The sequence below is a fragment of the Aedes aegypti genome, chromosome 3, assembly GCF_002204515.2.
Source record: "Aedes aegypti strain LVP_AGWG chromosome 3, AaegL5.0 Primary Assembly, whole genome shotgun sequence".
In the NCBI taxonomy this organism is placed as follows: domain Eukaryota; kingdom Metazoa; phylum Arthropoda; class Insecta; order Diptera; family Culicidae; genus Aedes; species Aedes aegypti.
The window spans coordinates 169,803,198-169,820,298 of NC_035109.1; the positions used below are offsets into that span (position 1 = coordinate 169,803,198).

General features: G+C 36.9%; 1 protein-coding gene across 1 annotated transcript in view; it reads right to left on the bottom strand.

Moving 5' to 3' along the window:
• Nucleotides 1-4,350: 4,350 nt before the first annotated feature.
• Nucleotides 4,351-17,101, bottom strand: part of LOC5579938 (atrial natriuretic peptide receptor 3) — a 138,544-nt gene continuing 125,793 nt past the window's right edge. The window contains exon 6 of the mRNA XM_001652177.2: nt 4,351-4,535. Coding sequence (XP_001652227.2) covers nt 4,525-4,535 — 11 coding nt within the window. The 3' untranslated portion in view covers nt 4,351-4,524. The remainder of the gene's footprint in view (nt 4,536-17,101) is intronic.

Genomic DNA, 17,101 nt, shown 5'->3' on the forward strand with positions numbered 1-17,101 from the left:
CGGCGTACAGGAGAACGGCGTGTGGCGGCGAAGGATGAACCACGAGCTCGCTCAACTCTACGGCGAACCCAGTATCGTGAAGGTAGCTAAAGCTGGAAGGATACGCTGGGCAGGGCATGTTGTAAGAACGCCGGACAACAACCCTGTAAAGATGGTGTTCGCCACGAATCCGGTCGGAACAAGAAGGCGTGGGGCGCAGCGAGCTAGGTGGATTGACCAGGTACACCAGGACCTGGAGAGCGTGGGTCACAGTCGAGGATGGAGAGAAGCGGCCATGAACCGAGGGAATTGGCGAAATATTGTTGGCGAGGCTTTATCAAGATAATTGATGTAAAGCCAAATAAGTAAGTAAGTAAGTATGAAGTAACGTAAGCAAAAAATGGTACTCTATATAATTACCGCTGTATATGACAGAGCTTCAAAAGTTGATTATACTAAAGTACCTTTCTAAAACCGACCTTATTCCGATAATTGAGCTTTCTTGGAGCAATAATTTATTTTTTTGAAATCCATTTTAAGTGCTGTGTGAAGAAAACATATTTTCCGATGGAATAAGCGTTTCATCCTATTTTGTTTGATATAGGGTAGATGTACCAATATAGGAGGTACTAAGCACGATTGAACTTCATTTAACCGCCTAAATTCAAGAAACGCAATTAATGTACATGTAAATGTTGTAACGGGAAGAAACGACCATTGACTCAATGAGTAAAATGATTTCATCGCAGTAATCCACGGCATGTCAGTGAAAAATAATACCTCCACTTTTGATACACTGTTCCTTTAGTTGCGGTATATTTTTGTGTTCCTATAGTTGCGGTATCCGTTGTTTTCTTATGGAATCCTCCACTATAGGAACACTTTACCACAACTATTAGTACAAGCAAAAAGAGTTTTAGCAATTTTAGTGATATTTCATCAGTTTTAAAGCAATTTGAACGCTCTTTTTAACTATTCCGTGTATCAACAAACCAAAACGTCAATTGGCAGTGTCGGTTCTGCGGCTTATGTATTAAAATCAGTGAAAACGGCACTACCGCAACTTTAGGAACACCCACAACTAAGGGAACACTTATCCTACATTTTGTTCAATACAAATCATCGAAACTTCAGAAGACACTTCAAAAATGTAATTTTGTGCAAGATTTTATTTTCTATGCTCTATAAACCTTGTTGTATTTATATAACGACTGCATATTATTCAATATTTTTTTAGTTGCTTCAATATTTGATGACATGATAAACATTAGCGTGAAAAAAGCTTTTAAAAAGATGAACTATGCTCTGAGATATACCGTTCTGAAAGTTTGCGACTACTTTTCGATACACTCCTTACCTTGGAAACCACGTTAATGACTGTTGTTTTTCGTATATTTTTCAATGCTTTGGATCTCACTACCATACTTTGATTAGCTGGTTTCATCCAACGATACAATGATTTTCAAGCCTGCGTATGAACTTTGACAGCTGCGGTAGAATTTGGCGGCTACCGCTAAACGGAAATTTTTAAAAAGAATCGCAATATAATCTATGTAAAAAGTCCTCGAGCGGAAATTTCACAAAGACCATACAATATTACCTTGGGATAGTAATATAATAGGGACCAGAGAAAATATAATTAAATTTAAATAATGTAGATTTGGTTCAAACATTTTGGTAAATTCTGAGCTTTTGGTATATATTGAAATATTTAAACAAAACCATGAAAATATTAATGCAAAATTATAAAAATCTCACAAGAGTGCAGTATAATATAGAAATATCGAGTTGCCGTTAGAATTTTGGATAAGTTTGATAGAATAGCAGCTTCAGTACTCTGATATTAAAATTAAAAAAAAAAGTTTGAATTTCCGAGTATTTTGGTCTTTTCATAATCATTGTAATTTCGACAATCTTTCCAGAAAGCTGGGACAGTTTGAACCTAAGAAGAGTTTGGAAATTATGTGATAATTTGTTTCAGTGAATTGCAGTGTTTCCATTGAAACTGAAAAATTCAGATATGGTGTAGATAGTTACTTATGCCGTTAAAGTTGTAGTAACGTCTTTCTTCGGAAGGGAAGTTAAGCCGTTTCACCCAAAATGAAATAGCCCCGAGTTGAAAGTTTCGTTGATATAGACAGAAAAAAATGTATCCTGAAAATTTGACTGAACTTCGCTGAGAGACGGATGAAATACGAAATTTGATAAGTTTACGTCCGACACACGAGGAAAGACTACCGAAATATAAAAACTTACGAAAATGTCAGGAATGAATGATGTGTCATCAATTGAACGTTTCTTCAGGGCAAAAAATAGCAAAGACTGCTCCCGAAACATATTTCCTATACGTTCTTGTTTCTGTAAGTTGCATCGTGTATGATGAATATTCCGAACGTAGGCAAAGTTTTCCAAATGAAATTATTCAACCAGTCGAACCGGTGTCCCCAATACTTTACCCAGGGACTTGAGTATAGATTCCTTTGTTGAGGGGGGCACTTAAACTTTACCCAGCTCTTAAGATGCATGTCTGACGCACGAACTTTTGCGAACTTGTAATGACACGTCCGTATTACAATTTATGTCACAAGTGATGATAGTATTTGCGTTTCTTGCGATCCAAAAGCTGACGAAAGTTGTACTTCGTGGTTTGCTTTTCGATGGCAACAACAGTTAAGTACGAAAGCTGATATGAGCGGTTAGCTTCTCTTGCAGTAAGAGGAAATTAGACAGACATACAGTGAGAGGCAAAATAAAGTGCCCACCTTACCAGTTTTCGAATTTCTCTCATTGATTTGGTTCAAATTAAAGTTAACACACCTAAATCTTTTGTGATATTTTATTTTTGATGTTCTTTTAAAGTTGCACTTACGAAATTTTGATTAAAAAAAGAATTTTACTTAAAGAAAAAGAAAATCAATTTGTATTGAAAAAAAAGTAGTGACAAAAATAAGTGCCCACTTCCTTCTTGGCCCCAGAAAAGATGATTTAAGAAAAATAAAAAGCAATTTAATAGTTAATGTGTCCTCCTTTGGCCTTAAGGACTTGCTGGAGGCTCTTCGGCATGCTTTTCACCAGGTTTTGTAGGTGTTGTGGATCTAGTTCTTCCCAGGCGCGCTCCAAGGCTTCAAAATAATTATTTACCAACAAACACCAGTTTTTTCAACCCTAGCATCGAGAATCGCCCACAAATTCTCGATGGGGTTGAGGTCTGGGCTTTGTGGAGGCCATTCCAGCGGTTTAATCCGACAAGACCGGAAGAAAGACTTGGTCTTCTTTCCAGTATGCTTCGGGTCGTTGTTCTAGAGAAATATGAATTTCTCTTCAAGGCCCGTCTGGATCAGCGAAACCTCCAGATTTTCCAGCAAGATGTTAATGTAGGAATCTGCCGTCATTATTCCGTCGATTTTCACGACGCTTCCTACTCCACTCCATGAAAAACACCCCCAGACCATCACATTTCATCACATCACACTTCCATGCGTCACCGTTCCTTGGATGTGGCGCTCCTGAAGCTCGAGCTGTCTAACCGAGAGCGGCGGGCTCGTGTGTGATGCAGAGCACCACATCCAAGGAACGGTGAAGCATGGAGGAGGAAATGTGATGGTCTGGGGGTGTTTTTCATGGAGTGGAGTAGAAAACCTCGTGAAAATCGACGGAATAATGATGGCAGATTCCTACATTAACATCTTGCTGGAAAATCTGGAGGTTTCGCTGATCCAGACGGGCCTTGAAGAGAAATTCATATTTCTCTAGAACAACGACCCGAAGCATACTGGAAAGAAGATCAAGTCTTTTTTCCGGTCTTGTCGGATTAAACCGCTGGAATGGCCTCCACAAAGCCCAGACCTCAACCCCATCGAGAATTTGTGGGCGATTCTCGATGCCAGGGTTGAAAAAACTGGTGTTACCAACAAAAATAATTATTTTGAAGCCTTGGAGCGCGCCTGGGAAGAACTAGATCCACAACACCTACAAAACCTGGTGAAAAGCATGCCGAAGAGCCTCCAGCAAGTCCTTAAGGCCAAAGGAGGACACATTAACTATTAAATTGCTTTTTATTTTTCTTAAATCATCTTTTCTGGGGCCAAGAAGGAAGTGGGCACTTATTTTTGTCACTACTTTTTTTTCAATACAAATTGATTTTCTTTTTCTTTAAGTAAAATTCTTTTTTTTATCAAAATTTCGTAAGTGCAACTTTAAAAGAACATCAAAAATAAAATATCACAAAAGATTTAGGTGTGTTAACTTTAATTTGAACCAAATCAATGAGAGAAATTCGAAAACTGGTAAGGTGGGCACTTTATTTTGCCTCTCACTGTAGTTCCACTCGTGACTCGATGCTTCTCCAGAAGACGAAAACTTCAATAGCGATGTTTGTCGCGCACAACTGCACTTTGGAGAATTTTATTATTAATTAAGATAGCGATTAGTGCTTAGAGCAAGAGGTAATTATATTAATTTCCGCGAAACAGATGACGTGAGGTTTACCTGAGCATTTGGGTTGAAATGCGAACCGAACGAATTGGTTGTCGTCTTTGGCATTGATTAGTACTTACCTAAAATAGAAACGAAATTGTTAGCATTAGTCAATTGTTCAACAGAAACGACGTAGAATGTTTTGTTTGGATCTGCTTTATGAATTTGGATGCGTATAAAATTATACAAAACTGGTTTCTCGGACATTAGTTCTACTAATTATCTCATAAATTCGTCATCATAAATCAATAAAATTCTTCTTAAAGCAGCTGAAGGTGAGCATGCATTGAATTATTAGTCGTAAACATGGGCCGATGAATATATGCACTAATAATTTAAATATTTGCACTTATTTATAAAATTTCTAATTGTGAGCCTCTCAAACCTACGTCCTTTCAACTTAAACAAAAATTTGCAGCAACCACACATCCATAACACTGCTTGCTGTACCAGACAAAGTGTAAATTAAATATTTCTTCATCCGTCAAAGGCGGCATATTTTGACTCTTCAAACGAATGTTAATGTGCTAAATTTTCACGCTGTGCCCCAGACCAACACTCGCCCAGAAGGATGAAGTAGACAATTAAAGAATCATAAAATTAAAACAATGAACCATTAAAATTGCTTTACACCCTAAAGGAGAAGCGATATGTTCGTGCTGACGAGAGCAGTCATGCTTGACAGACAGTAGTGTCATGAAGTCATAAATGGGAAGCTAAATGATTTTAAAAAGCATAAACCGTATATTACGCCCTAGAGAGTCCACAATGAACGCCGGATCCAGTGATCCAAGAATGATAAACGAAGCAAATCCGGAAGTGTGATCTGTGATGATGGCACTGGATGGAACAGTGCAACAGAGAGCTACCCGAGCAGGAATGAAGAACACGTACCTATCGATGCACAGCATACTTTGGTATTGTAACATAATTAAGTACAATTCAATAGTTCAGGTATTGTAAACACTTCAATTTGGTGTTATTTTAGTATTGAAAATTTGTTCAAAACAATTTAAAATACCTCATTAAGGTATTGTCAAGCTCTTGAGGACTGTTTGATGTATTGAACTACTATGTAAAAAATAATTTCTATGAAAATTCATCATGTATTAATGAGCTATTCCAATACCTGATCCAATTACAGTTAACTCTCCCTTACTCCATGTTCCGTATCTCGATATCGAGTTAGAGAACCATAGTAAAAGTGGGTATTCATGACTAACTCGATGGTCCCTTGGATTGAAGTTGCACTGATTTTGTGTTCTGTAACTCGATACCTCTCTATCTCGATGGTCCCTTTAATATCGAGTTATGGATAATTGACTGTATCAGTAAGATGTTCGTAGGATACGAATAAGATTTTAATTTAGCTATTTTATCTCTTATGCAGAGCTTTTTCATACTATATTCAAGTGGTAAGTATTGAACATCATGTTTTATGGAATATCTCAATTTGGTATTCTGCAGCAATTTTCTTCTGCTAGGGTAAAGGCAAATGCTGTGCAATTGCACCACTTTCCTTCTGAGCAGTTCCAGCTCAAAACGCAAATCAAACAGGTGCTATCTTTTCTCAATTGAATAAAATTTTGTACATGTAGTAGTAACATGACATCAAAATTTCACTAAAATTCCTAGACTACGTTTTGAACAAATCCAAGGAGTATAAAAATACATTGAGATTAAAAACCACAGTGAAGCTATGTTGGCTTGTACGAAAAACCGAATTCATTAAAACCATACTCTTCGATTGTTTCATATATTTTTTAATAGAAAGTTTAGCCTTAGTCCCAAGTTTGTTAATAGAGCCTTAAAAAGTTTTAGTGCTTTAAAATATGTTTTGCAATTCCGTTGAACATCCGCCTACTTTTTATCATAAGAATGGACAACATAACGGCCTGCTTTTCCTATCGAAATAAACAGTGCTGAAAAGTGCTACTTTTCAGCGCTAATATCAGTATCGAAAAGAAGCACTTTTCTCTGTATACGTTTTAAAGAAAATTCAGCACATGAAATAATTATAAGTAATGGCTGAAAATAGTATACAGTGTCTTACCTGATCTGTCTTTGAAAATAGAATGAGCAAAAGAAGGGTGAAAATTTGTGACAGTCATTCCACAGCCTACTTGATTGAGAAATACTGAGTTGTTACTACATTGAAATATGTTTATTCTTCAAGAAATGGTCCAACTAAAATGGCATTTTTCGTAATTGCAAAATATGTTTTTTGCGATTTCTCATCGTAATAGGCTGTTTTTAATCACGCCAATCTGTCATGAAACGGCCTACTTTCCTGCACTGAAATATGCTGTGCTGTAATGATTCATTACGCAATTGTTTTGAGATGTGTAATAAATCATAACCAGTGAATCAAATTGTCATCATAAGAGACGAAAAACAACCAACAAAGCAAACTCGCTCACAACCGTTTGTCCCAACTGTTGCGGATAAGGATACAATCGAAAGCAAAATTGTCATGACAATCACAGAGTACAACATTGTTGCAACCTTTTCAACTCGAGATTAATCAGTTATTTTAAACCAGTGAATCAAATTGTCATCAAAATAGACGAAAAACAAACAACAAAGCAAGCTCTTTCACAACCGTTTGTTGCAACTGTTGCGAAAAAGGACAAAATCCAAAGCAAAATTGTCATGACAATTACAGGGCGCAACATTGTTGCAACTTTTTCAACTCGCGATTAATCAATTATTTTAAACAAAAAAACAATTTTTTTATGGATGCCGTTCGATAGTGTGTCAATGTTTACCAACATGAAGAAAGTTCTGGAAAATAACAATGCGAAGCCCAGAAAATCGCTGCGCACGTGGTGATCGATCTTTGTCATATTCCGCTCAAGTGATGATAAACTGATGTTGCGGAATGAAATTGTTCCAACAAGAATAGGAAATGACAATGTCTTTGTTGCCGCGTGTTGGATGACAATTGATTCACTGTTTTAAACATAAAACCAAATTTGTTTTATGGATGCTGTTCGATAATGTGTCAATGTTTACCAACACGGAGAAAGTTCTCGAAAATTGCAATGCGAAGCCCAGAAAATCGCTGCACACGTGGTGATCGATCATTGTCATATTCTGTTCAAGTGATGATAAACTGATGTTGCGGAACGAAATTGTTGCAACAAGAATAGGAGATGACAATGTATTTGTTGCTGCGTGTTGGGTGACATTTGATTCACTGATCATAACACAATAATTTTTCAGAAATTGTAAAATAATGGTGAATGCAATCCGATATAATTTCTTGTACTCTCAAGTGGTATTCTACGAAATTGCAAAAAAGGCTGTGCGTAACTCGTTGCAGAACTCGATTTTTACAGCACTCGTTGTAATTATCCTACTCGGCAAGCCTCGTAAGATAAATTTACGACTCGTGCTGTAAAAATCATCATTTTGCAACTTGTTCCGTAGACTACTAGTATGCAACTCATTGCAAAACTCGATTTATTTAGCACTCGACGTATTTATCCAACAAGGCAAGCCTCATTGGATAAATGTACGACTCGTGCGGAAAAAATCTTCATTTAGCAACTTGTTGCATGATAGTAGCTTACATAATAAGTTGCGGAATGATGATTTTTACAGCACGAGTAATACATTATCCAACGAGGCTCGCCGAGTTAGATTATTAATATGAGTGCTGTAAAAATCGAGTTCTGCAACGGTTTACGTACAACTTTTTTTTGCAATTTCATAAAAGACTACTATAGGGTATCAGAAATTATATCGGGATACATTCCCCATTATTTCCCATTATATTGACTATTACGATTATTCTTTGATAGATATGGCATCATTCAATAACAAGAACATATTTTACCTATCTTCGGCGCATAAGAAATTACTACTCAGCATATTACACACAGCACCCAATTGGCTTCTGGATGATCTTGTCAAGCATTCACAAAAATATTCAAAGAATTAAAAGAGAACCTATAGAAACTCGTTGTTGACTCACAATGTTATGTTCTCTTAACTTTATTTGCAACCATTCTTTACCGTTTCTGGTAAATTTACCACTGTTCACGTATCCTAACAAGTACTCTTCATCATGATCATCGAAATTTTGCGGGGAGCTGTACAAAACATTTCAAACAATCAATGCCTTACATTTTGAATCCGGATCTATCAACTTGAGACCACCATATATTATTTAAAAGCAGTTGACTATCCTGGGCTATATAACCATACTAGGAAATAGACTTCATTAAAAAAAAATCAAAGAGCATGGTTTTGAAAAAATGTGTTCCTCCATAATCTAGCTTCGATGACCACTACTAAGTGCACGCATTTTCATTTACATTGGCAATCATCAGTTTGAAGATGCCATTTTTATTTAAGTTCTGAGCTGGAAATGCTCTTCTGTCTACTGGTATACGTCTAGGCTATTATAAGCAACTTGGACACTAGGAGTTGGAAGAAGGTATACCTATACCTAACAGAATAGAACGTCCATTCAAGTCAAGCGTATGACTCAGTTGTCAGTATTGTCCTCCAGCTTTGGGTGGTTGGGCTGGCTCTAGCAATTATTTACATATTTTCCGTAAATCAGCAGATGTCGTCACAATGGTATTGCTTTTAGGAAGACATTTTCCTGTCAAAAGTGTGAGCAGCTGTTCTTGCTTCGTGTTGTTTCATTTTTCGTTTCTTATTTAACAATAGGTTGAGTGAAACCGGTGCTCTTGCCTTGACCTTTGAATGTAGCTCGAAGCTGTGGAAGACTTTTGAATTTTGCAAATTTCAGAGGCTCTTTCGACTGAACAAATCGCTGGTTAATAAATTTTATGAAGTATTTTCTATTCTATTCGATGTTTTCTAGTTGAACGGTTTGAGCATGAGCATAGACCGTAAAATTCGTAGTTGCTACACCGTGATTGACCAGAGCAATCGAAGTTACACAGAGACTTAATGAATTCTCAATGTGCAAACAGTGAGAGCTCAATATTTAAATTCAATAATAGTCGGACAACCATTTTTACTAGAAACAAAAGAATTTTCTGCATCTCCACAGTTGTCTTGAAAAGTATGTTAGGTTAATATAATAAGGTATGGATCTGGGAGTTACATTTGGTTGGTGATGAGATACATAATATAGTCACGCCTAACCAGATTCGCGATATTATTCGATAACCGCATTGTGTGCCGAACAAATCGTCCCCTTGATGCTACAACTAGATAACTCGAAATTTGACATTTTTTGATTTCAATAAGTCGAAATATTATTCTCAATTAGATCTGCTAAATATCCACAGCTCATAAGCGTGAGATTAAAATACATAAGTTGAAGTTTATTTTTCAATCATATTCTCTGCGATTAGGCTTCACCTTGTAAAACGGTCATATTTCAAAGTTGCTCATCTCAAAATTTTGATTTTCGAATTATCTGGTTGTAGCATTAAGGGGACGAAATGTTCATCACTCGCTCCCGCAGGAGCAAGCGACGCGATCAAAGGATCAAGCACTCCTATCTATTCTATATTTTTTGGTTAAATTTTATAATAAATTCAAAAATTACTTTGCTCGCATGAATTTGCACCCTATGCTGTTTGTTGTTTTGCGAGCATTTTGCTGAACTGTGTCAAGGAGTGTAGGTTCGATTCCCTCTTTCAGTCAGGATCTTTAATTGTGAGATATAATAAACGACTTTGCCATTAGGTGTTGTATTTTAGTTTGTTGTCTAGCGCAGTTTTTTATTAGTTTCATTCCAAACATTACATTCATTTATTATATCCAGGTGTTCTGTGTTAGAAACCATTATCATCCTAATTTTGTAAAACTAAGCATTTATTAACATTTTGTTAACAACATATTACATTTCATTTGCCGTAGCAGTTCAGAATTTTTTATAGGTGAGTTAGTTTCACCTGCTTATAAGTGAATAAAACGCTTTTAATTTACTCAGCCTAATTTAACCTAAATATATAGCGCACCAATCGTGGCAATAGAAGATTGCAACGATTTTTGCCTCAAAGACTAATGAGAATAAACAATAAATAAAATAAATCTTCCATCTTTTGATTACCGACATTCAAGAGATTGAATTTCGAAACTTTCAAACAATAATGCTTTTGATCTATCGCTAGCTTTTCAAGCGAATCCTATGACCTTTTACCCCTTCCAATCTCCATCTCCGTAGCACTTATTAAGATGTCGCTGAGTCGGTGGCCTCTCGCTAACAAAAATTCCCCCCCCCCTATTCCTAGTTACGGTACAGATGGGCGTGGCCGGGAATAGCGATGTTCATGCTTTTAGTTGTCTTATTCAAGATTGAATCAAGGGTTACTTCCCAACCTTGTTTCTCAAAGTAGTCTGGATGAGATTATCTAAAAAGAAACATGAAAATTGCTAGCATTCAATCTACGAAGTAAAACTACGATAACGCTCACGCTAACGCTAACGCTGTTAGGAGAAATCTTCCATATTTCCATTTTTTCCAAATATTACCTATTAGTTAAAATACGTTTTGTCGCTGACGAACAAGAACATTTGACCGCAAACGAAATTTTGGGACCATTTCAAATATGGCTCCAGGAAATCCCCAGGTCCTTCAGGACAATCTACAATGATGACTTCAAGCATTCCTTAACATATACCTACAGAAATTTCTCCAGACACTCTTCCTAAGCTTTTTCAAGGAATTCTTTCGAAGATTTTTGAAGAGATTTACTAGAATTTCCTCCAAGATAATCTACAGTAGTCTCTACTGCGATTTCTCCGGGGATTCCACTACAGATAATACCAGTGATTCCTCGTGGGATTCTTCCGGGAAGAACTTTTAATCAGTTTCCACAAATTTGCCATAGATTCCTCAAGTAAAATTTTTGCCAAGTCTTCTTCCAGGAAACTTCCACGAATTTTTCATGCGGTTTCTCCTGATATTCTTTCAGAGATTCCTCCAGAGACTCCTTCAAGGATTCATCATGGAAAAACTCTATAGAGATCCATGCAGAGACTTCAAGAATTATTCTAGATAGTTCATCAGAAATTTATCCTTGGATTACACCAAAAATACATGCAGGGATATCGTCAGGTAGTCCTCTTAAGGGCTCCATGGATTCCTCCAGGGATTCCACCAGAAATTCTTCCAGGGATTCTACAACAAATTACTTCACGAATTTTTTGAAGGATTTCTGCAGGCATTCCTTAAGGAATACCTTCCGGAAAATCGCTACGGAAATTACTTCAAGGAAATTTCGAGGTAATCTCTCATGAATTCCCTTAGAAATTTGTTCAGAGATTCGTTCTGGTTTTCTATAAATTCCTCCGGGAATTCATTCCTTTAGAAATTCCCTCAAGGATTGACCCTGGAGTCATCCTACAGGAATTTTATCAGAAAATACTCTAAGAATTTTCCCATAAATTCATTAAAGAATCATCCACGGATTTCTTCAGAAGTTTCTATGCAGAGATTCCTCCCGCATGATTACAGTGATTTTTCTAGGGATTCCTTCAAATATTGCTCCAGGAATTTCTCTAGGCATTCCTCCTAAGATGCCTCCAGGGATTCCTTAAGCAATTTACCCAGGTTATCCTTGAAAGATCCCTCTATCAATTAACCCAGATAAGCTTTCTTTGATTCATTCAAGGATCTAGGAGTTGCAGTGAATATTCCAGAAAAATCCCTTAAGCGATTCCTCCTAAACATGTCTTGAAAGTTTTTTTTTCAGTAATTCTTCCAGTAATGTCTTCAGGGAAATGCCAAGTAACGTGTTCTGAAAAATAAATCCGTGAGGCATTACTAAAGGCAATCCTAGAGTATCCTCTGATAAAACTTGGCTAGGGTTTAAGGCTGTGAACCGTTTCACTGATTCGTTTAAAATTTGGTTAAAATTTGGCAGTTCGATAGTTATTTCCCCCTTCGGTTGAAAACAACCATGCTCTGGAGTATGGTTAAACTTGACAGTTTAAAAGTTATTTCGTGCTCCTGCAAAATTGAGAATAACTAACCATCTGTCAACTTTGTTCTAAATTACTACTCGACTGTCACAATTCAAATGATTTGACCGCGAAGTTAAATGTAACCATTAGAGGGGAAAATAACTATCGAAATGTCAGATTTTAACCAAAAGTTAAACGTATTGGTGAAACGGTTCACAGCCTAAAGTCACTCTTAATGAACAAAGTCAAAGCATTGTTTTACTCACGGTTCAGTTCAGGCTTGTTAGAAAAACGATCGAGAATATCTATAGTGAAAGTTCTGAGAAAATAATTGTAACAATTGCTACAACAAACTTCTTAATTCGTTAGAAAAAAAGTCTAGGATTTTCTTTAGTAATGCTTCGCGGATTTATTTTTCAGAACACGTTCCTTGGCATTTCCCTGGAGACATTACTGGAAGAATTGCTGTAAAAAACTTTCAAAACATGCCTAAACAATTGCTGATGACATCTTAAGAGTAATCTCATTTAAATCCTAAAAGACAATTTCAAAGAAAATCTCTAGAAAACTAGCAGGTCGTCCCAGGGATATCGATGGATGAATCACTGGAATAAAAAATTTAAAGGAGTTAGGAATTTCTTGAAAAATTTCTCAAACATTTTTTTAGGAATTCAGATGATTTCTGTAATAATCTGTGGAGAAATTCCATTCCTGTGATTTACCTTGGGATAATCCAGGTTGAATTCTTGAGGTATCCTAAATAAAGTTCTTGAAAAAATCTTTGGATAAAACAATTGGGGTGCGTAATGTTTGTTACACGTAGAACTACTATGGTCACAACTTCGATCAATTCAAAGTCAGACTATAACAACAGTGCGGTATCTTTTTGCAGATGTTTCATGATAGATGATAGGTGCTGTGATTGTGAGTATTCAATTATGTTATGGTTTTAAGGGAGATCTGTCATTTGGTATGGAAGCTTTTTCAGAGTTTCGGATTTCAAAGTAAAATACTTTAAAATATCAGTGGGGGTTGTGTACAAGACACGACCGCATGACGTTAACTACGCCAAGTGATTTGCTGCATTTTAATTTAAGTCAATTGTCACAATTGCAACCTTACTTAAGTTATAATTCAGATTGTAATGATTTGTGAACTTAAGAACAGTGAGGAGCTCTCCTTTCGGAGAAAAAATCCTGGACCGACCGGGATTTGAACTCAGACACTATCAGCATGGCCGATTGAATTGATGAATTCCAATAACATGAACACATTTTGACGGCGCACTGGTTGAAATCCTCCTCGTCCGATGAGGTTTGCGGTGGCGGCTTCTTCGGGGTCTTCTTCATCACGGCGGTCTTTGAAACTTGGAAGGGTTTTTCTTAGGAACTGCCTTCTTTTTCTCCTCCTCCTTCTCGGATGCCAGCTACAGTCACAGTTTCCCGGGATTTCACTCCACTCTTGCCAATCTTGCAATCTTGCCGATATCGCAGCTGTAGTTTCCGCCGATGTATTTCTCGATCACCTGCAGGGAGGACCCGTTCCGTTTGTTTAGGGCTGCGATGACGGCCACAACCTAATCATTATCCTGTAAAATGCTTCCTCTCCTTCTTCTTGACGGTAGCAACGGTGATGGTTTTGGCTTCGGACAGCATCTTCTATCGATTGGTCCTTCGCTATCGATGTCTGTGTCTGAGAAACACGCCCAGTTAGAGCAAACCAATCTGTTGACTGCTGAGATGCGATCCAAGCGGAGAGTGAAGAACAAATGACGTCAACTTTTCTCTAGCACCCCTATTTATAGATTTGTTTGACGTTCAACATTCTTTTTTAAAACAGTTATTAAAATATCTGGACAGATATGTAGAATTCAGTAAGTAAACGACATGAACCTTTGATGCCTTGTCTTTCGATTGAGGTGCTAATCAAGGAATTTCGTTAAGCCAGCAAAAAGTTATAACCGTTTAAAATATTTCATGCCAGCGTAACGCTCTTGGTTTTTAAATTCCAATTTCACTCCTGTTTAGAGAAGAAAGACGTAGGCCTACTTCAAAATCATTAAATGATCTCTTTTAGATATTTTTGAAGTAATATCTTAACATTTGGGCAATTATCTGAATAAATTTCTGATTGAATTTCCAGAAAAAATATAATAAAACACACATACAATAATACTTGTCGTAATGCCACGAGGAATTCTCATAAAAGTCTACTATGAGAAATGTCTGCTCTGGTGCTACGAAGAATCAAACTTTTTTCTATGGCTCCTAATAGGTTTCGTTTTCTTGGTTCCTGTTTGGTATCTTTGCGGACTCTATTTGGTTCCTCTTTGGTCTCCTTTTTCTGGCAAGAAGTCTTAATTTTCCTATTTTTAATGCACTCAGTCTCTACCAGCCCTGTGAAGACGAAAATCTCACTTTGTCTTGTAGTAACCACTGGCATGGAAATGAGAGATTTAGAAGCAAAGCTGTGTGTGTGACAAAAACCTTCTTTAAAAAAAAAATCTAATTTTAAGTTTTTTCAGATTTTTCTAATTCTTTACAAGTTGTTTGGTAGTCATTAAAATACGCCAGTCATTTAAGAATGATGTTGTTTATTTTCTGTTGAGCGGAAAAAATCACCTGAAAATATTTTACAATTTACAAATTGTTCGTTAGCATGCTTGGAAAAAGTAGAATCTCAACTCAAAACCGATCAAAATATTACTTACACCCCTCTGTGTTTGATGCGTTTAAGTATAGTAACTTCTCTTATTAATGTTCAAATCCTCTGAGCAGAATCTCAATAGAGATACTTAAAAGTAGATTGAGTACCGTGTACCTTTAAATTTCGCTCCTAATTGCTTATCTTTGACAGATACGCGTATTTCGACTACCACTTGCAGTCTTCTTCAGTGTCAGTTACTCGTATCCACTCCGTAGTAACTTTCTATTTCCAGTGCAGGGTTAAAATTTTTCTTAGCTTCACTGTTCACAAAATATTTGCCAACGTTTGTTCTACCCATGGTTTCGAACGTGGAAGCGCCTCTGATATGTACCATTTCCTTCTGAAACAGGTTCCAGGTGCCCTCGTGCCCTTGTGTCCAGAGAGATCATACTCACAAAAAAATGTCCAGGGTTCCATTCTCTAGTGCATGTCTTTCATATAAAGTTGAAAGAACAAACAATTCAAAATCATGGGTCATTTTTGACCCTTAATGCATAATTTGTCACTATTTTTGTAGCGCCACTTCCAGATGTCGCTGAAAGCTATTTTTAGTACAAAAATGTTCGTTTTCATATGTTGGGGAAAATAAAAAAATCTGATCTCTATCTCTTTTCTCTACAAAGCTACAGCTCCTTTAGGGTGTAAACCGATCACGAATCGGGTTTAACTTTTAGTTAAAATTTGACACCACAAAGTTATTTCCCTTCCGGTTAAAAATAACCCTGCTCTGGAGCATGGTTAAACTTGACAGTTCAAAAGTTATTTTCTGCTCCCGTGAAATTGAGAATAACTAACCATCTGTCAACTTTGTGCTGGTCAAAGGTCAAATGGTTCCACTGCGAAGTCCAATTTAACCATTTGAGGGGAAAATAACTATCGAAATGTCAAATTTTATCTAACAGTTAAACAAATTGGTGAAACGGTTCACAGCCTTAGAATGCCGATTGGCCAAAACTGACCCCACCGCATAAGGAAGGTTAATGGGTTACACTTCCGCTCACAAGATTATGTAAATTTTGTTAAATTTCCATAATCCGAATGAATAATATTCGTCTTGGTTTGAGTATCTTAAATCAATAATAAAATATGGTAGGTCAATAGATGTGGCGGAAATTCAAAATCGTATGATTCATAAAAAAATTGTGAACTAGCAATGTTCTTCAATGCACCTGTAGATCAGAGTTCTCAACAGCAGACCTGAGTTCAGTATAAATTCATTGATAATCCGTAATTTTTGTCTGTTAATTTACTGGTCTATAATAACTATTGAAAAAAAAAGAGTTAACTAAGTGTTACAAGTTGAAATTACTGCTAAGAATTCAGTAAAAGTGTCCGACTTAGAAAATTAGAACTATTGCGTATGGTGAAATCAATTGTAATCATGGTTGTGCAAATTTGAATGTAGTAATATGATTGAGCTAAGCACTTACTTTCACAGTTCTCCCTTGGAAAAACACAGACTGAATATAAACATTTTGTAAAAATTGAAGATATTTGGCAAATATATGATTTTAAAGTCCACGTGGACTTTTCCGGAGGGTTTGACAATATGTCCACGTTAATTCATGGGAAGGTTAGAGGAGGTCCAAAATCAGGATTTTTGCGTCCACGTGGTATATATAATTATGTATGGCCACCAACCTGGAAGGCAGATTTTGTTCTAGTGTGAACGTAACTCCAAGAAGTCTAAGAGCACGACGTAATCAGTAACTTGCAACGGCAGAGAGAAAATTAGTCACGTCCATTGATGCTAGGTCCAGCACAAGCAGACCCTACCACAGTTTTCGATTTCTCCATCATGCAATTCAAAGACGTCAGGGTTTTCCGTCGACCTTGGCGACGGCGGCGAGGATATCGTCTACCCACCAGCAACGTCCATGTCCGGGGCGTTAAATTAGCAGTGATTCGAAGAACATCGGCGGTCGCTTATTGGGCATTGTCTCCAAAACAAACAAAAGACGAGATAATCGAATTTTTTAAATAAGGCCAAGTTTGCGTACGTGAATCTAATATTTTCGGCTTCATCTTGGCGTGTTGTGAC